Raw genomic sequence first — 24,335 nt, 5'->3', positions numbered from 1 at the left:
GGCAAAAGAGCAGTAAGGCAAAAAGAAGCCCCAGATTACTACCATTAAAAAGCCATGGTAATTTCTGGCAAGTGTGTCAACGTTGTGATTCCTTTTAAACTCTCTGTGCTTCTACTAAATTACCATGTCAGTGCATGTTTTTGAGCAGTAATCCATGATGCCTGGGTATGCTTAACTCTTTTTACATCCTAACTTTGTGTGCCTCATTGCTTCGTGTGCATTTGTCTTCCTATGTGTATCTTTATGGCATGTTATGCATTTATTAGGCACCATAAATATGACTGGTAAAATTCACTGGGGTTAAAATTCACTACTATTCTCACAACATTATTTCCTAATCTTTAAAATATGTCAGTGGAAGAGCTCGAGGGTGACCTTTGACATCATAAATTGGAGAGCAGGTTGACATGGGAATGACCTCAAGAAAATCAGACCGTAGAATCACACATCGAGCTTCAGAAGAGCCTGACAGGGATAAACCTCTCCCCTGGGCTCCCGGAGCAGGACAGAGAGCTGAGCCTGGCTTCTGCAAACTTCTCCCTGTAAGCACTGGGAGAGAGGGGACCTGTTTAGTTAAGTAAAATGCTTTTAGTGGAGTAAAATGTGTGTGCCGACACGTTCCAGGATTGCTGTAGCAGGTTCAAGCATTTGGGGACATTTCAGAGAGTGATCGCACCCTACACTCCTGCACCGGGATTTTGCCGGTGAATTTCAGTAGAAGCCAGGCTGGAATCTAAACTGCAGCAGCGTTCGGTCTCCAGAAGACCCATCAGTGGGCTGAAGCGCGGTGTTTTTCGCACAGCCGGTAGCCTCCGTGTCCCGGTAGGAGCGGCACAGCAGTGGCAGAGAAGCGTTTCCCGGTACCGCCTAGAGCCGCAACAGTGCGTGCGGTACCTAGCCTGTGATTGAGCATCCCCTGCAACTGCTGCTCCCTCGTGCAGCGGAACGCTTCCAGGTGCTTCCAGCCGACTACGGACTTGGTTCCCCCAGACAACCTCTGTCTGGCTGGTAGCTCGAACTGCAAAACCCGAACAGCTCGCCGCGCCAGTACTGAGAGGAGCGGATGCTCAGCAGCAGGGTCGCGGATGGCCAAGCACTGAGCAAGGCAGGCAGTGTGTGCACTGTAGGAGCGGTGTATCAGGGTACATGCACAGCAGTTCCGTGTCCGTGCACCCGGGGCTGGCGGAGCACGGACCCCGCGCTCCGCACCCGCCCGCCGCTCACCCCGCACGGCGCGCGGGACGGGGCGGGGCCAGCGCGGGGGCGCGGCCTGCCGCCCGCTCCGGCCAATCGGAGAGCAGGGCTGCTGCCGTATGTAAATAAGACGCGGGCCGATTGGGCGGCGCGGGCAGGGGGCGGGGCCGGGGCGGGCGGCGCTGGACGGGGCGGGCGGCGGCGGGCGCGCAGCTGGAATGGGGCGGGCGGGAGCGGGGCGCCCGGTGCAGCTGGCGGGGGGCGCCGGCCGCCCGCCATAAAGTGAATGGCCAGGGTGAATGGGAGGCAGTCGGCCGGCGCCCTCCGCCTCCGCCCTCCCCGTGAGCTGCGGGCCGGCAGCGACGTGCAGAGTGGCTGGGAAGCCGGGGGGATTTACTTTCTGACAGCAGCAGAGCAGCCCGGGGCGTGGGGCGGCGGGCAGTTTCGCCCCTCTCGCAGGATTAAGTCCGCTCAGCCGAACCCGCATCTGGAGCCACTGTAAGTGCCTTTCCGGGCAAGCGTCTCCCCTTCCTTTTCTCTAAGCCCCTTCATATTAGCCCGGCCGGCCGTAACCTTTTTGATGCTGGCACAGGGTAAGAGCATCCCCGGCGGGGTGGGTCGGTGTTCTCTGCTCGGCAGCACGGGGTCAGCCCCAGTCCCGAACGAGGACGGCTTTCCATCGGCTCCCGTGGGTCAAGGGGCGGCAGCCAGGTGAGAACGGGCGGATAGAGCCGTGTCTTGCCTTCCACAAGGGTCCCGGGGCTGTGCGCGGCCGAACTGTTCCCCATCGCTCTCGGGAGCGCTGCCCGTCTGGCAGCGGGACGCGGCGCTCTGCCCTTGTAGGGCCCGGCGACCCCCTACTCGCCACCGTCGGGGTGCCGCAGCCCCGACCGTCCCCTCGGGGCCGACGCGGGCCCCTTCCCCACAAGCGCTGCTGTAATCTCTTGTGGTTGCTAAACTTAGTCATTTTCCACTCGGGCGAGCGGAGCAGGGGCTGTTTAAATTAGCCGGGATTCGCTGTAAATAACGGCGTTGCGGGATGCGGCTCAGCTGTCTGCAGGGTCCGGGGCAGAAAAGCGCAGGGAACAGAGGCGGGGAGATGTCGCCGGGGAAAAGGAAGGCAGCCCGACGGCTTTTGGACAGTTGGATAAATGATATTTATGTAAGGGCTGGCTCCTGTTTACAGCAGAGCCGACCTCCCTGTAGCGCCGGGGAGAAGCGAGCCGGCCTCCGCGGACGGAGCGAATCTGCCCCGGGGGGCCGCTGGCTGCGGCGCGCCGGCGGATGGGGTTCCAGGGACTCGGCCGGGAATAAGAGACCTGGTCGGGCCGCGGGGAGGGAGCTCTGCCGGGAGCATTGAGCCTCCCCTGCGCTGGGAGGCTGCGGGCGGAACCGGCTGTCGGGCCTCGGCGCGCTTGCACGGGGCTCTCCCGCCTCCCCGGCGCCGGGGGCACGGTGCAGAGCGGCGTCCCTCCGTCCCGCTGAGTGCCCGGGAAGCCGGGCCAACTGTAGCGGGCTCCCGACGGAGGCCAGTACTGCCCGCTGCCCCGTCTATTTCCCGCTCAACGAGTGCGGCTCCGGGGGAAGAGCCAGCCCGCCAGTGTGGCACCCCCTTGTCCTTCTCCCCGACCTCCTCCTCGGAGCGGGAGTAAGGAACGGGTGCGTCCCGGCTGGCCGCGGCTCCGGCGGGGGAGGGCGGCCGAGGCGGGGGCCGATGCCGGCGCTTCGCCGCAGCTGCTGGAGCGGGCTCAGGGAGGGGGGCGGCGGGCCCGGTGCCGCCGAGCGGGGCACACCTGTCGGCCGTTCACCCGGCGCCCCCGCGGCTGGACAGCTGAGGAGACGAGCGGGGAGGGGGCTGGATTCCCCCCCGGCAGCGCCAGGGCCCTGCAGAGGCGCTGCCGGGGGCTGCCGCAGCCCCCCCTCCTCCCCGCTGGGGTTGGGCAGCTCGGGGCAGCAGTGCCTTGGCCGGAGCTCCCGGGGCTCGCACCCCTTCCCCGCCCGGCCCGCCGGGTTACCGTGTTCAGAGCTCGGCTCCGCACGGGAGCCGCAGAGGAACAGCCGCTTTAGGACGCCGCTGCCCCGCAGAGCCCGGCAGTGAGCCCCCGGCCGCCGCACCCGTCTGATGCTTCGAGCTGGACGTGCAGAAATCAGAACTAATTCCTCATCTCCTCCCCGTTCTTTCACCTGGGAGGGAAGCAGCCTGACGGCTTGAGGCCCACGATCCTTCCACTTTCTAAGTGGAATCCAGTGCTGAAAGCAGAGAGGAATTTGGTGTCTCTCAGACAAACTTGTGGGTCTTCCACACATGGCCCGTGGCCTGGAAGACAGGATTCTAGGGGTGAAATGGCTCTCTCCCATGTGCAATTTCAGAAGATGCTAAAAGCAACTGCTCTGGAAGGGGTCTTACAGAGTCTCATCTCTGTTCCTGTCCCATCTTCCAAAGACAGGGAAAGAATCACCTTGTTGGTGATGGGATCGGGTCTCGCTGGCTCCCAACACCACGTCCAAGCCCCTCAGCCTGCCGGTGAGCTGGAGGGGATAGGTGCTTGTGCAGGTTTTCATGGTGCCCTGCTGTCAGGGACAAAAGGCTGCCTGCTGGCTCCTGAGGGACTGTCCGATCATGGTAGCTGCTTTTAGTTTTCATAAATGTCTGAAGAAGAGCAGAGTTTGATTTTTTTTTTTTTTTTTTTTTCAAATTATTATTATTATTTTTCACTAGCAAATATTCACACTATGCCCAGTACTCCTCATAAAGAACCTCACAGAGAGATGTCTTTCCCTGCCAGCCTGGAGAGGGATCTGGGTAAGGGCGGTGGTTTTCCTGCTGTTACTGTTGTTCCTGGGTTTGCTTGACCTACAGCCCAGATTATGCCCATGGAAGCCCACCTATATTCCTGTCCAAGGCACTGGTTTAAAAAAAACATTAGTCTTTGTCAGAGAAACTATTGCAAGCCTCACTTAATATCTATTACATTTCTATAAGGGCTTAATTCAGGCAATTAATAGATTGGCAAACTGTGACTAGATTGCAAAAGTATTGGTAAATGTTATGGAGAGCTAGCAAAAAAAAAAAAAAAAAAAAAAAAGGTATTTTCTCCCGGTCAGATGCTACCCAAAACCTTGAGATTGAGAGGTGAGGCTGACTTTGGAGACTGCCAAAAAGAAAAAGCCAGTAACCTGATCTAGGAGACCGCTCCAAAAGGAAGATGAGATGACCAGGGGACATGAGGTCTGTCTCGTGACCTGGCACATGTGCCCTGGCCTTGGGGACAGGGGAGGTACCTGGGTCTGGGAACAAAGTCCCAGATGGGGAGAACTGCTGGCTTCAAGCTGTGCACCCTGCATCAGGAAGGCAACGGGATGAGACTGTGGGGCTGTAGAGGGAGGAGGGTCAGAAACAGGAGGCTGTGGCATCTCTGATCAGGCTCAGCTATTTATCTGGCAGTTTAAAAATGGGAGATTGCCCCCTCTGCCATCAGACCCTAAGTAAATAGCAAAGCTCCCCCTCTTGCTGTGGACCACTGGGGCTGAGGGCATTAGGCTGTGCCAAGGCTGGGCATTTGCTGTTGGCTGAGAACAGTCTCTACCAGCTGGTATCAAAGTTCGTGCTGAGGCTGTTGGAAAAACCCTCTATTGTCAACACCCGGCTGAAATAGGCTGGGGTTTCGGACGGCTGGAGAAGGAATATTTCTGAGGCCAGTCCACCACACTTCCCTTCCTCCTCTTTGTGTGCTGCTCCCCCTCACCAGCACCCCTGCCCTCCTCCCGCCTCACCTCTGAATATTAATGCCTCTGGCAGATTGGATAATAATGTGACTGGGAATTGAATGAAGCTGGTTATTAGCTCTGGGCTTCCTTAGGGCATTTAAGGGAGTCCACAGGCTGATCCTGGAAGCTTGGCAGCACAAGGGACCGGGGCCAGACTCAGCAAAGAGGGGGGTCACTTCTGTGGGAGAGGATTTGCCTGAATCCTCATCTCCCTCTGACCCCAGAGGAGGACAGGTGTGGCAGCCTAGCCAGAGCGATTCCTGTGGGATGGTTAGCAATAGATCTGTCGGGTTTTGGGAAAAAAATTAAATATTATAAGTTTTTTTCAGGAAAGACTTAGGAGGTCTAGCTGGGCAGAAGCGAAGAGACATTTCTGTTATTAAGCTTTAAAAAGAGGTGGGGAATGAGCAATGACACTTCCCTTCCAGTCAGTGTCAGAGTACTACCAAGCAGATTCAGGAAGAGAGCCAATCCTCTGCCCCTGAACAGGAAATTTCCCACTGATTTGCAGGGTGTAGGTTCATCTTTGGAACGTTCATTTCTGAAGAGCTGAAGCTTATGATCTCCTCGGGAGCCTCCTAGCTCTTCTATACGTAGACCTCTGGATGCTTTAGCAACAGAAGGAAATATCCCTGTTGAGCAGAGAGAAATTGAGCTCTGGCAGAATTACCTGATCTGAGTCAGAAATACAGCCTCTGTTCCTTGACCCTTAATCTGATGCTCTTTGCTATCTCCTAAACCACAGCTCCACCAGAAAATAAGCATTTACACCCTTTAGAATAGTGCAAAAGAGGAGGGAAACCAGAGCTGGATTTGCAGAAACTGATATTAATTTTGTCCCTCTGATTTTTTTCAACTATTCAAAATGTTCTGAGATGCATTAATGGGGCTGTAGTAACTGGGGATCTTAGCTGATCCCCAGCTTGGGGGAGCTGGGCCCCATGTGCACTGAATTATCCCCTAAAAATCACCATCAGAGCTACTGTGATTAAGATTCTGTTTGTAAAGCCCTATCAAACAAGTTCACAATCCCAAATTTGAGAGCCTAAGGAATACTCCTGTTGGGAGGATATAGCATGTATGCCACTCTGAATCACATAGCACTGATCCTATAGGCTGTTCTTTTCAAATAAATACATTAAATTGCTATTGGGGAGCTTCCATGGTGTAGCACAGGCTGGAAGGCTCAGCACCTGCCCAGCTCTCTGCAAAAACTGAAAAAGTACGAAGATGGAATAAAACAAATAACTAGAGATTCGCAGTTACTTCCACCTCTCCTCTTTCTCTTTCCATTCCTTCTTCTCTTCAACCTTATTTAAAACAGAAGCAGCCTTCCCACCACGCATTGCCTTTTCTCCCCTTTGCAATGCTGCCATTTATATGAGTCTAATTTTCTTTTTAAAAAACTGATTATAAATGACCATTGTGAAACATGAGGATTTAACGGTAAATCAAGTTGACCTGTCTGCATGTGGACATTTTTATTTACTCCTTTTTTTGAAAAGCAAATAAACATAGAATCCCTCCCACATAAAGCAGCTTCCCACTTAGATTTGAACACAGTTTAAAAGAAATCTCTTTTGTTTTAGCCATTTTTATTTCCTGTTTGTTTCTGAGCTTAGACTTGACAATGAAAACCACATGAAATTCTCTTTTTGTTCCATCAGTTTTATTTTTGGTGCCACAATATCCCAACTTCCAGTTCTATGAGTTGGATTTGGATTTTTTAGTTTCTGTTTTTGGGGGGTTTTTTTTGGGTTGTTTGTTTTTTGTTGTTTTTTTTTTTTTGTTTGGTTTTTTTTGCATTTATTTCAAGTTGTTATTGTTGTTGTTGTTTTTTTTAACTAAATGTATGGAGTTTTTATTTTTCCAAAATAAGTAAGACTTTTTAGAGGACGGGATTTATTAGGATAATTTTTAAAAATTAGATTGTTATGGTAAATTAATTAAGCTATAAAGGTCAGCCTCCGTATGGATCCATACCTAAGCAGAGAGAAATACCCAGGCGATGAAAAATACGGACTTTCTTGTCCCATTTATAGGGGTTTCACAGCTTACTTTGTGTTGGGTGGGTTTTAATAACAGAGCTCAAATATGCCCGAGTCGGAGACCAGGGCGGGAGGCTGGAAAGCCGTGCCCTGGCCCTGGAGCTGCAGCAGAGGTTTTCAGGGTGCCAGGGTCTGGGCGGGCAGAGGCATTTTTGGCTGCACAGCCCCGTCCCCGGAGCAGGCTGGCCCGTGGCCGGGACGTGGTGTGACCCAGGCAGCAGCGTTGTGACATGGCTCACTTCCTTCTGCCCCATCCCTTTTCTCTCCGAGCCGCTTTGATGGGATCGCCCGAGGGCCAGACTGGCTGAGTAATGAGGGCTCCGCAGCTTCCTCTCCTACCCACCCAAACTGCCTACCTCCCAGGGCTCCGCATGGGACGCGGCCTCGAGCTGATGGAAAAACTGAGGATTTGGCGGGGGGAGGTGAAGTAGGGGTGGAGGGAAAAAGAAAAAAAACCGAAACAAAAAAAGAGGCAGACTTTGTACACAGTCCTTAGGCAGCACACTCCCACATTTCAGGATTCCCAGTCAAACCTCTTGGTTTTGCTTTTGCAATGTGTTGTTCCTTGGATTTAGGGACGCGAGACATTTTGCCACGGTCTCGAGTGGAGCCGCTGGGCGAGAGGCCCCGGGAGAAGGGCTGCTAGCCCTCTCTGCTCGCCCAGCAGCCTTCCTCCTCCTCGCCCCCGATCCGCACAGCGTTGGCGGCGGTGTACGGCAGGACAGCGGGGATCCGCGGGCGAAGCGCTGCGGGATCGGGATCGGCCCCGGCAGTGTTTGCTAATTGCCGCCCTCGGCCCCTTCAAACGGTGTCTGGGTAAACAGGCTGACCTTCAGGGCATGTTGCAAGGTCCATAAAGATGGAGTGTCGAGAGCGAACAAGCTCCAGCATCACTCCCGGAGCCACCCTCCTTCTGCCCCAGCCCGACCAGCTGCAGCATCGCAAGGAAGAGGGGAGGGATACTGCGAGCTGAGATCATCCACTTGTTTTATTCACGGCAGTCTTCATTCTGCAAAGATCTTCCTGCCAGAGAGCTTTAAAAAAAAAAAAAAAAAAATCAAATACAAATTACTTAGGGGGAAAAAAAGACAAATCATGAGGAAACTTTACAGCCAAGCACAGCAGACATTGGCTCCCTCCAGCACTGCGAGTTTGCACTGAGACAACACATCCCTTGGAGTAAGCCAGCAGCTCCTGGGCTTTTTCTTCCTTGACTAACAGAGCTGCTCCTTGGCCATGGTGGTTGGTGGGGCCATCACAGAGCTCCCGGCAGTTACCCCTTTTCCATTTGCAGCTCTGCAACCCACTGAGCTCTGACAGGTTGTTTTAAAAGAACTACCTAGTGCCACCTCTCCTCCCAAAAAAGCTTCTTTCTAGCTGCTGCTTTTGCTGAGTTCTGTCATAGAACAAATGTTTATGATCAAGTTGAAGTTCTCCAGAAAGGATTTCAGAAGTGGTGAGGGGTGGCAGACACTGGCAGCTCTACAGTGCATGGAGGTCAGACATAGAGGTGTGACATGCTGGTGGCAGGGCATCCATCCCAACCTTCAACCCCCTGCATTACCCACCTGATGAGGAACTTTCTTCAGCGTGTTTACTAATTTTGAGAATCATTTACATCTTCAATAACATCTGATTCATCCACTGCCCTCCATCTGCATACAAATCTCCTAACAGCAGCTGGAGTCACAGAGCTATCTGGGCCTCCCTAAAATGAGCCAACTTTACAGCCACAGAGATAGAGAAATGACCCTGCCCAGCTTCTGCAAGCACAGCCCCCATAGGAATCAGGCCAGTTTCCTTTGACTGCCAGAATAATTAGTCAAATTTATACAATCGCCCAACTAAATACAGCAACACATACCGATCTGCTGATGCCGGGCCCCGGTGGCCTTTGCTGCTGCATGAGCAGCGCGTGTTCGGCTGAGCTGCAGACAGGCTGCCTGCACCTCTCGTTCCTGCCCGGGATCCTGGCTCACCACTGTCTCGTCTTGCTCCCGGCTCCGCAAGAGTGGGTCACGATCCTTGTACACTGTGGCTGTGCAGGTATTTGTCTCATGCAGATGCAGGCAGATCCCTCAGTAGTGGCACGAGTTGCTTTGGAGCCAGCCTGATGGGGCTGCACGAGTGGGCAAAGGCATGTAGGGATGAAGAGAGTCAGTATATTCCAGCCACACCAGTGCTGGCACTCCGCTTTAGCAGACTCGTCATTTCAGTTGCAAGATTTTCCCAGGCAGAATTTCTTACTGAAATCAGTCTTTTTTCTCCCTCCCCTAAACCAAAGGGATTAATTTCCTTAAAGGACTTTTCTTCTCCCATAACTGCAGACTGTACTCTCACTCGTAGCACTCCTGCATGGTGGATTCACACCATGCCAGCAACTTTGTGCGATCAAAAGTTGTTTGGGCAAAACCGAGTTTTTGCTGATATATTTTGTTCCAGATGCCTAACAAACAAAGTAAGCCATAACAAAGCATAGCCTTATTAACATAACTGCACAATCTGTCAGAATGAAAATCCCAGTCCTGGCTGATAGATCCAAGGTGCCAAACACCCCACTGAGGCATAGCATCCAAGGGACACTGGAAACACAGCCGGACACCGTAAGATCTGAAGCACAATTCTTACAAGAATGCAAGAACTAGGAATGTTTAGTTTAGGGAAAAAACCAACTTTGCAGAAAGTCTGGCAGGGCTTTTCTTTTGTGCTAAGATTAGCGATTTGTTTCCAAATTGTGTGTGCCATTTCAGAAACTATCCAGGTATGCTAAGGGTAGACTGAGGTCCAAAGATACTATTGCAAAGAACTTGCTTTAAGCCAAGCTTAAGCACACTACCCTGCCTCTGCAGAACCCAATGCTTCAGCATGGCAGGGTCTGCACCAGTCTGGGGGGCTGCAGACACACCTGTTGTGGGGAACAACGCACTGTGTATGGGGCATGGTGACATCAGGGCGCTTCCACAGCACTGGGGCATAGTGCAGCCCCAAATAAGCGAACAGGACACATTCCATTGTGGGCTTTTTTTGCTGTGGACATGGGTATGGAGCTGTCAATCCTTGGGACATTTCCATTGTGATAATCCTCTGGAATACAGGCAGTTTATTAACCCTCTGCTGCCCAGAGAAGAGGTTTCAGCCATCATCCTCCTCTGCAGCTGGAGGTTCACATCAAAGTGAGGGAAGCAAGTGCCTGATCCCATCTTGCAGGCTACCTCCAGCCCCCAGGAAATGCATTAGGCAGTATCCAGCAAGGTTGGGCATTTTCCTAGCACCTCTTATCTGAGGATCTGAAAGCACTTAAAAGAATTTTGCTTCATTACCTCCACCAGCTCAGATATGCTCATTTACTCATTTACTTGATTCCTGAGATGAAGGATACAATCCCAGAACAGTCAGTTTTACCTAAATCATAAGGCAGTGGCAGCACCTTACCTCCTCACCCTCTTCCCACCTCACATTATTGGGAGCTTCTCCTTAGAGCCATGCACAAAAAGAGAAATAACCTGGACCCCTTCATCAGAGAGCTGCCAGCTCTCAGGTCCTTGCTGCTGGCTGTGGCCAGGAAGCCTGGCAGCAAGAGCCTGGGCTACTGCAGTTCTGTAACACCATGCACAGCTCTCAGTGCTCTGCAGCCCAATCCATGTGTGGGGCAGTGACAGACAACTTGCTCTGACAAAGCCTCAGGGAGCTTTGGCAATTCTTACTGATGAGAGGAATAAAAGCCTTAAATCGTGTTCCAGGCTTCAAAGCAGCACACACCGCTACGAAGCCATCTTCAGGAGCTCAGGGGTTAGTGCCCAGCTGTAGGGACTAAATCGAGAAATAAAGTTTATTATAACCTGTGACTCAGCCCTTGCTGGAGGTCGATGATCCACTTCTGAGTGTGCACCCGAAACCACTGCTCAGGCAGCCTGAGGCTGTGCACAGCCTGATGTTTTTGGAGGCAGGCAGCTTGCTCTCCTGTCCCATAATGGCCCTGTGCTCTGGGTCACCAGTTGGCTGCTGCTGTTTATCTTCCAGTGATTAATGGTTGCTCTTGGTTCCTGCTGCAATTCCATTAAGATTAGAGATTTAAAGCTACACTGAGATGTTTAGCAGTGGGTGACCTTGGTCTCCCCATAGTTATATTTCTATAGTCTCAAGGAAACAAATATTAACTCATTTTGCACCCCAGCCTTCTTGCTTTCTAGCAATGGGGAAAGAACCCCTCACAGGCAGCACTCGTGTTGGCCAGCAAAGAGAATCTGACTCTTGATTGCTGCACGATTCATGTGCTGTGCTGATGTGGCACTTGTAATTCCAGCCCATAGGCACTCTGATGGCACCATTGCCTGAACAAACATGCATCCAGAGAACAAAATGCTCTTCTGTGAGGGAACAGGCACACTCTCAATCACTCCCTCTTTGACAAAGAGCAGAGGGAGAGGCAGGGCCTGTTCCACCTTACCTCAGCGCCTCACAGGGACCAAAGTACAGAGGTAGCTCATCTTCCCAAAAATGTACATTTAAACAGGGTCCCAAATCTTTATCTCTCTTAAAAATAAGCCAGCACACAGAAAAGATGAGCATGGGAGAAGTGAAGCAATCAGCAGCAGTTTGACTTCTTCGATTGATGGAGCAGGAAGAGACAGCTCTGACCCTAAGAATCTAGTGTAACATCATACCTTCACCTCAGGGGATGCAAGAATGAAAGGACACTTCCCCCCAAATGATTGCAGAGCACCTTTCAGCCTGAGGGCTAGCCCTGAACTCTTTGTGGAGATCAGCAATTCCAAGCAGAAGATTCAGCTGCCCTGGCCCTGGCTGGAGGTAGGAAACTCACAGATCCACAGAGCTGTGCTGATCTGCTCAAGAGAGGCCAGCTTAGGGCTTCCCTCCTATCCTTGGGTCATCAGTGGTCATTGTGCTGCTATCTTGGAACCTGAAGCATCAGGTTCTTGCTGAAGCACCCCTGCGTGCCCATGGGAAGTCAAATAACACCAAAACAATGCGAGACGGCTTTTCACTTCCAGATCAACCTGCCAAAGCAGGTCCAGCAGGAAGCCTGCTCCCCGATGGCAGTGCAGAGTCGAGCAGCACACACCAGTCACTCACTAGGCAGCTCTCAACGGGCAAGACTCACATCACAAAAGCCACCACTGTTATTAGCCTTACTTTGCTTGAAGTCAGCCTTTATGTTTCCTTCCCAACCCTTCAAAGGAAAAAAAACAACAAGCAACAGCCTCTTTGCTCCCAGGTGATGGAGCAGTGTGTTACTGAGTACCAGGAGATGGGTCACAGGGACCCTTGTTTCTCTTTTCAGGTCAACAAGGTTGCTCTTGTCATGAAGCAGTGTCCTCCTTCTACTGCCTAAATGGCCCTGGTTTGGGCAGTCGGGAACTGGCATAGAAATAGAAAGGGCGTGCATTTGGAAAGAGAAAAGGCCTGGAGCCAGGACTGCTCTTCCCCTGCCCTCCACATGCCCATGGAGCAGGGATGGCAATTCTGTGTCTGGCCAGAGGGTCTTGCACAGGTGTCCACAGCATGTTCACATGGGCATCAAGGAGAGAACGCACATGGGCAGTTACTGGAAGAAGAGATGTGTTTGTTACAGGTTTGGAAACCTTTATCAGTAACATACATTGATGGAAGGAATTGCAGGTGCTGGAGCAGACTGGGAGCCATGGCTAGTTTTACAGCTAACCATGAGCAAGAAGCCTCTGAGCAGGCCTGGCTGCATATTGCAAGTACAGGAGCTGTCCCTAAAGAAACCGTTCTTTTATGTTAGAAAAACGTGAGATGAAGAGTCAGATGAAGATGGTAAATTTGATTTTATCTAAAAATATTTTTGAGGTGCCCATTTCACTGATTCCTTGAGACCAGGCAAACAACTTAGTAGAAATGCCATGAAGGTTTAGCATTGATTTTCTTAATTCCCTGCCTACAGCAAGATCTAGCCAATGTGGACAAAAGCTCATTTTCTGAAATCCAAAAGGGCTGTGTCATCTAGAAGAATACCTTACTGCCTTTCATGTCAGTAGCATGGGGTTGCCTTTGGGTAAATACATTGGTACAGAGCTCACATGTTGTCACCATTGCAGAGTTTTGCACTTTTATAATCATGCTGATAAGATCCCTCTCTCCTCTTGCTTTTGCTTCTCCATGATCTGCTCAGGGCAAACTGAGAAGGCATATATGGCACATGAAATAGGTTATGCAATTACATATATACATACAACATCTCCTCTCTGAAATCCTCCTCGTTTAAATTCAGTTCACAAAGCAAACTTGTGCTCAGCCATAAGTCCCCATTTAAATTTGAATAGTGGCCACACTTCATAACCAGTTTTAATCTGAGTGCCCACTGTATCTCTGAGGCAGGCCAAGCATGTTATGTTGTGTCCAGCAGCTTGGATGAGCTTTGCAACCACTGCATTGGTGCAGCCCAGGATGGGGCATAAATCTCAAATACCAGGACTGGGTTCTTCTCAGCCTTGTACCTTTGCTGTCATTTACACCTATGAAACCTTGTCTATCTATGTAAGATACTCCCCGTGGTTTTCCTGTCTTCACTTTAGTTTGTACAGATGAAAGAAATGCAAGATGTGCAAAAAGAGCAAACAGGACCCTGCACAGGAGGACACTGTCCTTGAGTTACAGCAAGGCAAGGATCTGAATTCCTCCTTAAATCGTCCAGTACAGAGTCAAGCTCTAGAAGAGAGGAAATTGTGCTTGACAGATGCAATCATATGCAAATGGCTGTAGAAGAGGGGAAATTATCATCTACAAACATTGGGCAGAAATTCCATCTGCTGCAGACTCAAGAAGGGCTCTTAATAAATTCTGAGACAGCAAAGTGACACACATCTTAATCAAGAGTTAATCCATGGAATTAATTCACTGCGCGTTTCTGCATAATTCTGAGAGTAATGCTAAAAGCCATGGCAATATCAGCAGCAGATGGACTCCTCTACTCCATGCAAAGGTATTAAAGAAAACACAGCCCCTGTCACATCACTTCATATATGTACACACGGCAGAATGCAACAGGGCTGTGCCTGGCTGCTGCCAGGAGCTTAACACAGCCAGCAGACATCAAAGGTCAGGCTTGCCACAAAGTGGAAATGGAAACCATCCTCATGGCAAAGCCAGAGTCCTGCCAGTTCTGTCCCACAGGAGGAGAAGCCCAGACCAGAGCAAAGGTCTGGGAAATCAGAACCAGGTCCTGGTTTATTAGGTGCTGCTTCCAGAGAGCACTGACTGAGGTCGGTGTTGAGACTGTCCCACCAGTACCTGGGAGAGGCAGTGGGTGAAGGTCAAGTGAAGAGCAAAGAAAACTGCAGGGATTTTGTGAGTGAGATCTGCTGCAGAAGGCAGCCAAATAACGATAAAAAATGACTCCTTTCCCTCTCATCACAGCCCGGATAGCACACTACTGGTATGGGGATCAGCCCTGATAAGGCCCTGAAAGCAGCCTTGTGCAAATTGTCTAAAGGAGGCTTTAGACAGCTCTGAAAATACATTCTTAGTCACAGTCATCCACCTCCAAATGAGGTGCAACAGCTATGTGATTAATCTCTTGTTTACATGTCTAAAAACTAACACAGTCCAAACTGTCTTCAGCATATTCCCTCCCTCAAATGCATGGATTTGAGGGGCTGGGCAATCCTTCACCACCCAGGATCCAGCCTTCACAACTGATCTCCACCTAAAGTTTGAAAATTCCAAATATCTGGTCCAAACTTCCCTAAACACAAGGGTCCCAGATCCTGGCACAGTGTCTCAGCTGTTTTGTCTTAGAGGAAAAGGATCCCTAGCTGGGAAGATGAGGTATCAGCTGGGAGTGGCCAAAGTTTCAGAACCTGCTATGGTTCCCTCAAAGTGATCCAGCCTTCATAAACTGTGCACCGGTGGCCATTGAAACATCCCGCATTTTGGTGGGTTATGATCCAAAATTCAGATTAGAGGCTAACACAGGGCCAGATCACCTTTCCAAGGGGATGTAGCCAGGCTTGGAACACTTACTGCCTCATGTCTGCCTCTTCATGAGTATCCAATGGGGTCCAGAATAAAGTGGTGCTCTCAGCTGAGCTGCTTTAGTCAATACGGTTGGAGGGTGCAGGGTCCATAAGGAAGTGAATGATGAAAGAGAATTGATCTTGGCAGAGGGAGGTGTGGAATGATGTGGCAGAAAAGTCACAGTGGTTCCTGCAGTCGTGGGGAGCAGCACTGACAGCTTTCCAGTTGGGATGCTTTCAGCCAGGGAAGATGGCTCACAGCACAGGCCGGTCTCCTGAGGGGACATGGGGAGCCTCCAGTCAGGATGATCAAAGGCTGGAAGCAAGCTCCTGCTGTAGCCAGGACCACTCGTTCCCAGGCACCTAAGTGTGTGAAATGTGATTCCCATGTTAATTCAGGTTCCAGAGGTCCTTGTGTACCCCAAAAGAGCCCACTTGCACTGCCTGAGTCTCTGCTTGCAGCAGTGGCTGTGCAGGCAGATGTGCCTTCCTATCAGTGCCAGGCACAGGAATGCTTTTCTTTTGAGACGTGTGCATGTAGTGCTCTCTGAACACCTTCAATTAGGCTTGGCCAGCTTGGGGAGGAACAAGGGAGAAAGAGTAGGGAAGCTGGGCAGGGAGGATGGGAGAGGTGGGATGACTAGGGAAGGTGCTAACAGCCCTTGGCTGGCCCAGAACCACTTCCTCAGATCTCCATTACACAGCATGCTCCCGGCGTTGCTATTTCAGTCTGAATGTCACCTATAAATTGGAGGCTCTTTCTCTGAAGGCTGCAAATAGAAGTGTCACTAGATGATCTTTGATTTATAGGGAAGCTCAGCTGAAAGCCCAGTATGTCCATTTTCCAGCCAAGAAACTCAAAGTGTCCAAGGATCACACAGGGATCCTTTCCTTTTCCTAGACCTTTCCTCAAGGCAAGTCCCTGCTGGAGGTGGTGGGGAGAGGTCACACACATTAATCTCTCTGATCACCCTGTGACTACTGTTTTCCAGATTCCTCCTTCTCCACCACCCACCCCTACCCCATGGATTTCAACCTGCTGGCAGATGCGGAGGCTCGCAGCCCAGCCTTGTCTCTCTCAGACTCTGGAACTCCTCAACATGAGCACAGCTGCAAAGGGCAGGACCACAGCGGTGAGTGCAAGGCTCAAGATACAAGAAAAACCCTGGCCCATCCTTGTGGGTGGATCTGGGTGGCCAGTGGCTTGCAGGAGCTAGCTGCAATGCTCCCAGAGGGACAGTTTCCCATTGTACTGGAAGTCAGCAAAATGCCATAGCAGCATGGCTGGGCCAGCAAGCAGGGGAAAGGCATACGGGTCCATATTGCAGTGACAGCTATTGGGAGGGGTGAGAGCATCATCCCAGTGGTGGGGTGATCTGGCCCTGGCTGCAGGAAGCCACTGCTCACAAGGGTACAACCCATAGCAGGCCAGAGCCAGGCAAGTCAAGGTCACAGCCCAAGCAAGATTTTATTGTATTTGCCTAAACAGGATCCCCAGAGCGGGAGAGCACTCCCCACAACGTAGAAAGTATCCAAGGCACAGAAGGCTACACCTAATTTTAAACGGCTCTTTTTTTTTTTTTTTTTTTTTTTTTTTTTAATTTCTGTTTAAATTGTTTGGGTTTAAACTTTCCATGGTAAAGGTAAACCTTAGGCTGAACTTTCCAGATTCAGACATTAAGATGAACGAGAACACTGTCTTGCTCCTGCTTCAACTGAAAAAGTCTCCTCACCTGTGCCTTGGTGCACTGCTCTGCTGCTCTCCTGCAGAGGTACCTCTGACCATTCCCAAAGGCAGAACAAACCCCAAACTTGCTGAATTTTTAATCAGGTTCTGAATAAGAAATGTCACCAATAAGAAATGTCACCATTCACAATTGTTCAGAAATCAGCTACCAAATGCTATAGTTTCCTCTGGATTTTACATCTGTCCAGTTACCACTCCAACCCTTGTTAATCTGGATGTGTCAGGACAATGCAAAGCCACTTCTGCTGGTGTCAGCATGAAGGAGTGAGTGCTGGGCAGCCCACTGCTCTCCGTGTAAAGCCTCTAGGCTCACCCGCATGCAAAAGCTAATAAGGATAATGATGCAGATTAAAATTCCCCAGAGAAAGTATCATGAAGGGAGTTACACTGGGATAACTAGTCAGAGAATCCACCCAACAAATTCCCCACATGTACCTTAGTTGGGCACATCCCCAAGCTCAGTGGCTCCTCGTCAGCTGTTTTGGATGCATGGCAGTGTCTCCATTCAAGTTTGAGCCCACCCTGGCATGCTGTAGAAGTGCCAGTTCAGGCACTGACTTTTCTTTCCATTAGGCATGAGCAGCTAATTCCAGCTATGGCCACAGTCATTTCACAGAGTGGGCGAAGATATATTCCACAACCTATTTCGGGGTGACAATAAACGTCGGATGCCTGGCTTTATCACTCTCCACTGTCTTAGGCAGTCTAGAAATAAAATGTTTCTGGGAGGTGACTGTCAGCATTACCTGTGTGCAGATGCTGGCAGCTTGTGCCTTTGCACCAGAGGCTGATGGCCTCTGCATCATGCATCAGCAGTGTCAGGCAGAATAGAGCTGGCTATCAAGGGCTTCCTGGCAGAGGGGCAGGGCTGCACTTCCTGCACGTCTTGACTCCCCTCAAGAGAGCAGCCCTCCCTACTTCTCCTTAGCCCTGCTTCATTCATCTACACATGTCGGAGACCCTGAGGAAGTGAACACAATCCTTGCTTGTCTGGATTCAGCACTCAGGGATCTCAAGTGTCCTCCAATTGTAAGACATGGTTTGTGACATCCCCTTCTGTTATGTTTCATCAGGCAGCACGGGTCAGGGGAGAGCAAGGGTGAGGAGTGAGGCAGGTAAAGAACTGCCCCACATCTCCCCATATTGTGCTCCTCAGCATGGATTCAAGCCCACATCCTTCCTGTGGGCTCCTTTCTTTCCCTGAATTGCCATGGTTTGGTTCCCCACTACAATCAGTCAAAATTCTGCACCTTTTACAGAGAACACTTACTCCCTGCTTGAAGAAAAGAGATGACACACAGAAAGAAGCACAGGTAGCAGGTATGGAAACAAAGAGGACACCAAGACGAACAGAGATTTTTCAAGGCTCAAAGTTGGGATTCCTACTTCTCCTTAGACTTAAGATTTATGGAAAGTAGGAATACCAGAGGGTGTTGAGAAGAGGAATACCAAATGATACATTGTGATCTCTTTCACCCAGTGGTAGCTTCACTCCATTTTCTTTCCCTCTTGGTATAGTTTCTTCCTGGGTGAAGAAGGGCAGTCCTGGGCAGTTCCCAATCATGGCACAGCCTCCTGCTTCACAGCAGCCCCTTTGGAAATGAGTATTTGTCAGGGATTTTGATGAGAACACATTGCCTGTGTGCATCAGGCTCCTAATTAACCCAGGCTCAGCAGATGAACAAATAAACCAAATGTTGTCTGTTCATCTGTATTGAGCCATTCCTAATAACTAGCTCAGATGGGTGGCACCACTCCACATTTAATCTCTTTTGGAGATAGATAGTGCAGGAATCTCCCGCATCCAATACTGGTTTAGAGCACTGACCTAGAGAAATCAGATTTATCTCCTTGGCAAGAACCTCTATAAAAATCCATATTAAGAGTATGCTTCCAAGAGTTCTGCTGAATATGAGATCCAAAAGGTGCTCATAAAAATGAGAAGAGTACCACAAGACCACAACCAAGCTCTTTCATTCCACTTTTCAATTCCTGTGGCTTTGTTTCAAGAGTGTGATGGGAAAGTTCTTGTACAGGTACACCCTAGATGGAAACACAAACTGGTCCTGATGCTGAGAATAGGACATAGCACCTTCCTGCTCAGAAGAACCAACTTGTACCCAGCTGCTGTGAGCAATGGCCATCACACTCTCCTTGCACTCACATTCCTGCTGGTGGATAGCATCAGACCTGCTACAGAAGCAGAAGTGGCTGGTGGGGAACAAACCACTGACCACACCCAGGGTTTCCACCCTGGAGAGCAAGCACCTCTCCTACAAATGCTCTCTGCAACTCCAGCATTGATCTCTTTGAAGAAAGGCAAGTACAAGGACGGTTTTCCAGGAACAGCAAGAAAATATTTCTGAATTAACAGGCTGTCATAAGAACCGGGTAGTGGCACCAGGTTCTCGAGACAGGAACATCTTCCAGGTCTGAGGCCCACTAAAACACCTACTCTTGGCACAGCACTGCCCTGCAGCAGTCTCTGGGGGGACTCAGATGCTTTTAGGCCTCTCACATGCCCCATAAAAACTAAATGGAAAACACAGAGACTATTATTCCAGAGCACATCCGTTTGACTTGTGGAATCCTTTTTTTCACTGCCTCAACTGTATTCCAGGCTGCTGACTCCTTGCCTCCTTACTTAAGGGGCTGTACCAGATTTTTCTGGACTTTGAAGCCTTTTAAACTAGTTTCCACTCAAAGAACTGCAACCAAACAAAAATTTCAATTTTAGCAGAGTGATGCCAGGATTTTTTTTAAAGGTTCTTCTTCCAAGTGGAACAGTTTGGGAGCTATTTGCAAAAATTTCTATTTAGTTTACATGACTATTTCCCATTGTAAAAGAACACCTCCTCTTCCTACTGAAGACCTGATTTTCATTTGGAAATGCTTCACCTGACTTCTAGATCAGAGGAAGGAGTTGAACATTATTTTCACTGGAATAATTTTCCTCTATGGTGTCTTATCTTGATTCCCAGCAGAGTTAAACACAAGCTATAGCTTTCTTCCATCATAAAAGGAAGTGTCACATTTGAGCAGTTGGGCACTCTGTGGAGTACAACTATACAGAAGATATTTGTATTTGCATTCTGTCCCTATTTGCATTTTGCCTGCTTTTTTGCTGAAAAGGGCTGTGGCACAGGAAAGCAGCTGGCTGCCCACCTTTAACCACAGCAGCCAAAAGCTCAGCATGCAGACATGGACTTGATGCCCAGAAGAAGGCTAAGCTGTACATTTCAGTGAGATATCAGTGTGAACACTGGAGAGTTTTGAGATGTTCATTTAGTGGGCAGTGAAACGAAAGACACTGCCTCTAGGAGAGGGATCTGTGAATTAGGAGGAGGGCAGGGGTAGAAAGATAGGGAGATGCTAGAGTGTTTCATGGTAAGGTCTAGAGAGGGCCTTTCCCTATTTTTTAAAAATCAAAACATATGCACCTAGGTATGAATGTAAAGGAACAAGAAGGGGAGTGAAAGTTCGTGCTCCTCAGGTTTAATTAATTACTATCAATTTGAAATTTGCCCTTTCCCATCACTTGTCCACAGAAACACGACTGGATCTTTTGTTGTGCCACAAGTGTCAATTTCTGTTCAGTTTTTCTGAACAGAAAAACTTAGGCAGAGAGTTTTAAGCAGAGTAAGAACCTTCTGATCTAGATAAGCTCTACCACTATCCCCTCCAATGAGAACTGTGATAAATGAAATCCAAATATTGGAAGTTTGGAAAATCTAAATCCAGTCACTTGGAAGCTAAAATCTTATGGCAGTTAAACAAAGGCAAACTATGCTGCATGAAGGGGGCATTGGTTTTGGTGCTGGGTGGATGCCTGCTTGCAAGCTCAAGGGAGGGAGATGGGACCACTCCTGGTGGCTGCAGTGGAAGGGGACCTCACTGGTTGCCCCAAGGATAGGATCCCAAGTGCATCCAAGTCTTCAAGTTAACTCAGGGGGTCTCCCCCATTTTTCTGTTTCTGGCACAGACACTGAGAAGTCCCAGCAAAACCAGACAGATGACTCCAACCCTGAAGACGGCTCGCTCAAAAAGAAGCAGCGGAGGCAGAGGACACACTTCACCAGCCAGCAGCTCCAAGAGCTGGAAGCCACTTTCCAGAGAAACCGCTATCCAGACATGAGCACCAGGGAGGAGATTGCAGTCTGGACCAACTTGACAGAGGCACGAGTCCGGGTAGGGTTGCAGCCCTTCCACCTTCCTGGGCCTGAGCTTGTGGGGAAGAAGCCTGCTGTGATACATGACCAAGCTGTCCCCAAACCAAGGAAGGAATTAGGAGGAATAGAAAATTTCCCTGTCTTGGAAACACCTCATCAGAGCCTGCACTTGAGATTTGACACATCCTGCCACACACATACCCCATGCTGGTGGTGCCTTCCCCATCCAGAGTCACCTTGCAATTATACAGGTAGATACTAAGCCCAAGCTCAGCCCCACAGAGCCCCACCAGCTGGCTGCCTCAACCCAGCAGACCCCTTCCTTGCAGTATCATCACTCCCCAGCCTTACCCTTGCTGGAGGGCACTCATTTGGGTTCCCAAACCAATGTGCAGTCACAGGCATGGTGTGGCAGGGCTCCAGCTGGAGTGAGAGCTTCTCTCTGCAACTAGAAATATGAGTTAGCAGCACCATGAATAGCCTTCCAGCAGCTTCCATGCCCTAGGAAGTTATATTGTTTGAACTTCTCTGACACTAACAGGTTTTCCTGTTAGAAGACAGACTTACAATACCCCACTCCAAGCCAGTCCTGAGGTAAAGTCAAAAGAAGAGAAATTCTTTCCTTTGTTTAGCAGCTTTCAAGCCACATCCCCCAAATATTTTGCTCCCAAGTCACCCAATTCCAACCCCTCCTCCTGGCTGTGGTCACTTGGAAATACAGCAAGTATTTTCCTCTCTTTTTCGTGTATAAAGGGCATCTGTTTGTTGAGTGAGGTGGGTTACTCTGTGTGTTGTGAAATGGTTTGAGTTTTTGTTTGTTGGCTGAAGACCTATTGGTGATTCCTGTTGGGAGAAGACCCTGAAGCCCAGACATCCTGCGGCAGCTCTTTCCTGATGCTCAGCCTCCCATCTCCCTGTTGCCCTTCAGCAACTCTTGTCTTGCTGGGCAAGGCCCCTTGTCAGGTCAGCCAGAGCAATTCCCATGCCCTCCCTCTCTCTCTTGCAGGTCTGGTTCAAAAACCGCAGAGCTAAGTGGAGGAAACGAGAGAGGAATCAACAGGCCGAATTGTGCAAGAACAGCTTTGGAGCCCAGTTCAATGGACTGATGCAGCCTTATGATGACATGTATTCCAGCTATTCCTACAACAACTGGGCCACCAAGGGGCTTGCCAGCAGTCCGCTCTCGGCCAAGAGCTTTCCATTCTTCAACTCCATGAACGTCAGTCCCCTCTCCTCCCAGCCCATGTTCTCCCCACCCAGCTCCATCACCTCAATGACCATGCCTTCATCCATGGTCCCTACTGCGGTGACCGGGGTACCGGCCCCTAGCCTCAACAACCTGGGAAACATCAATAATCTGAACAGCCCAAGCCTCAACTCTGCTGTCTCATCCAGTGCCTGTCCTTACGCCTCAACAGCCAGCCCCTACATGTACAGGGACACGTGCAACTCCAGCCTGGCCAGCCTGCGGCTGAAGGCCAAGCAGCACGCCAACTTCACCTACCCAGCGGTGCAGACAGCAGCTTCCAACCTGAGCCCTTGCCAGTACGCCGTGGACAGGCCTGTATGAAGGGCTGCCCTCTGCCAACCAGGGACTTGACCTTAGCCTGACAAAAGGAGACCTTTAGCCCTACAACAGCGTACGTCCTGCAGAGAATGAGTGAACATAAGTGCATAAGAGAGACAGGGAGACAAAGAGAAAAGAACGAGCAGGCAGACGAACCTTTATGAAGATTTGTCTATTGTATGGTGAATTTTGACTGTCTTTCCCCTTCAAAACCCCTTCCCTTCTTGCCCATCAAACCTTCTCCTCCATGGTAAAATAAAATCCCCATGGGGAAATAGGAGCCCCAACATGCCTGACCCATGGGCAGCACAAACAAGTATGTTTCAATCTGACCCTCCAAGCCCCACAGGGGTGAGTTCCCCAAATTCCTGGGACAGCACAGGCAGCCTCACATCACCCCTGCAGGAAATAGCCAGAGACAAGACAGCTTGAGGGGGGTTGCCAGTTGGTGTTTGGCTGAACCATATTCTCTGCACATGTGGAGGATTTTGATGAAAGATATCTTGCCCATTTATTTATCACACAGCCAGTATAAGGAAGCCTTGTCTCAGTCAATTAGCATCTCTTTATAATGCATATGTACACATGGCCCTTCAGACTTGAAACCTTTAGGAGCTGGGGGTTGTAAGAATATAAAATATGTGTGTATATATATATCTATCTTATATATACAAATACATATGGAGACATTAAAATATGCTTTCTTGTTTTGAATGTGAAATAACCTACAAAGTAGACCTTAAAACCAAAAACCCTATAAAGGAAGCACATCCACCGAGGCAGTGTCCTGGCTGTCATGCTTTACTGATTCAGTCATTTTGGTCAGACACACTGCTGCCAGCATACATCCCAAACATCCCCATCTGCAACAATCAGCTCCTCCTTGCACATTTCTTTCCCTTTCCCAAATCCCATTTCCAAAAAAGATAATAAAAGTTGGCACAAATCCTTTAAGCTTCTGCTTGTGTGGTTATTGAAAGCACAAACCTGCATCTGAAGATTCTGAAATCAAGTGCAAGCAGCCCAGGTAAAGGTGAGCATCCTTAGAAGCACCAGCATGAGACAGTCTGAGTTGGAACAGATGCTGAAGTTTGGAAGAGTAGTTCATGTTCCTCACTTACACCTGGCTCCACAGAACAACAAAAAGCCCATACACACAGTAGGAAGAGGAAAAGAAGCCCCCTCCTTATTCCCTGTCTGCATGCACCCAGTGTAGCAGGAAGGCTGAGCCACTTCTGACTCAGGCTTCCCCACTGTGCTTGGTGGGGTCAGAGCCTTTGGGCTCCCATAACCCAGGGCACAGGAATCCCCCCAGGCACTCTGGCTTTGAGTAGTGGTCTCCAGGGCAGACACCAGATGCAGCAACTTGCCCTGCTCAGTTTCTGTTGGGAAAGCTGTAAAACACAGGTGGCCCTCTCAAGCTCTACAGGCACCTGGAAAAGCTGCTGCTTCAGCCAATTCAGAGGGAGGCAGCAGATCCCTCCAAGGGCCCCAAGGAAGCTCTACATGCAGCAGGGGAGCAGGACATCTCTACCCAGTGCAATCACCTTCCCCTTCATCAAACACAAGCTCTGAGGGGAAAACATAACTCCAATACTTTACTTTTCTCTTTAGATAGGAAAAAAAACCAACAAAAAATAAACAAACAAACAAAAAAACCAGCCCTAAAATATCTTCACAGAAACTGTTCTACCAGGAAGAATAGATCAGGCAAACCTGACATAACCCATGTTCTGCAATATCGTCAGCATGCAGAGTGTGTTTGGTTTTGTGATTGGTTTTTTGTTGTTTTGGTTTGTTTGTTTGTTTGGGGTTTTTGGTTTGGTTTGGTGGGTTTTTTGTTGT

General features: G+C 49.8%; 1 protein-coding gene across 1 annotated transcript; it reads left to right on the top strand.

Annotated features, from left to right (window-relative positions):
* Positions 1–1,407: 1,407 nt before the first annotated feature.
* Positions 1,408–23,444, top strand: PITX3 (paired like homeodomain 3). The gene is made up of 4 exons (XM_056494801.1): positions 1,408–1,692; positions 16,000–16,140; positions 20,737–20,942; positions 21,930–23,444. The coding sequence occupies exons 2-4, from the start codon at positions 16,032–16,034 to the stop codon at positions 22,491–22,493; spliced, it is 879 nt and encodes a 292-aa protein (XP_056350776.1). The 5' UTR covers positions 1,408–1,692; positions 16,000–16,031; the 3' UTR covers positions 22,494–23,444.
* The last annotated feature ends 891 nt before the right edge of the window (positions 23,445–24,335 follow it).

This window comes from Oenanthe melanoleuca, chromosome 6 (assembly GCF_029582105.1).
Source record: "Oenanthe melanoleuca isolate GR-GAL-2019-014 chromosome 6, OMel1.0, whole genome shotgun sequence".
NCBI lineage: Eukaryota > Metazoa > Chordata > Aves > Passeriformes > Muscicapidae > Oenanthe > Oenanthe melanoleuca.
This window is presented reverse-complemented; position numbering and strand designations above follow the sequence as displayed.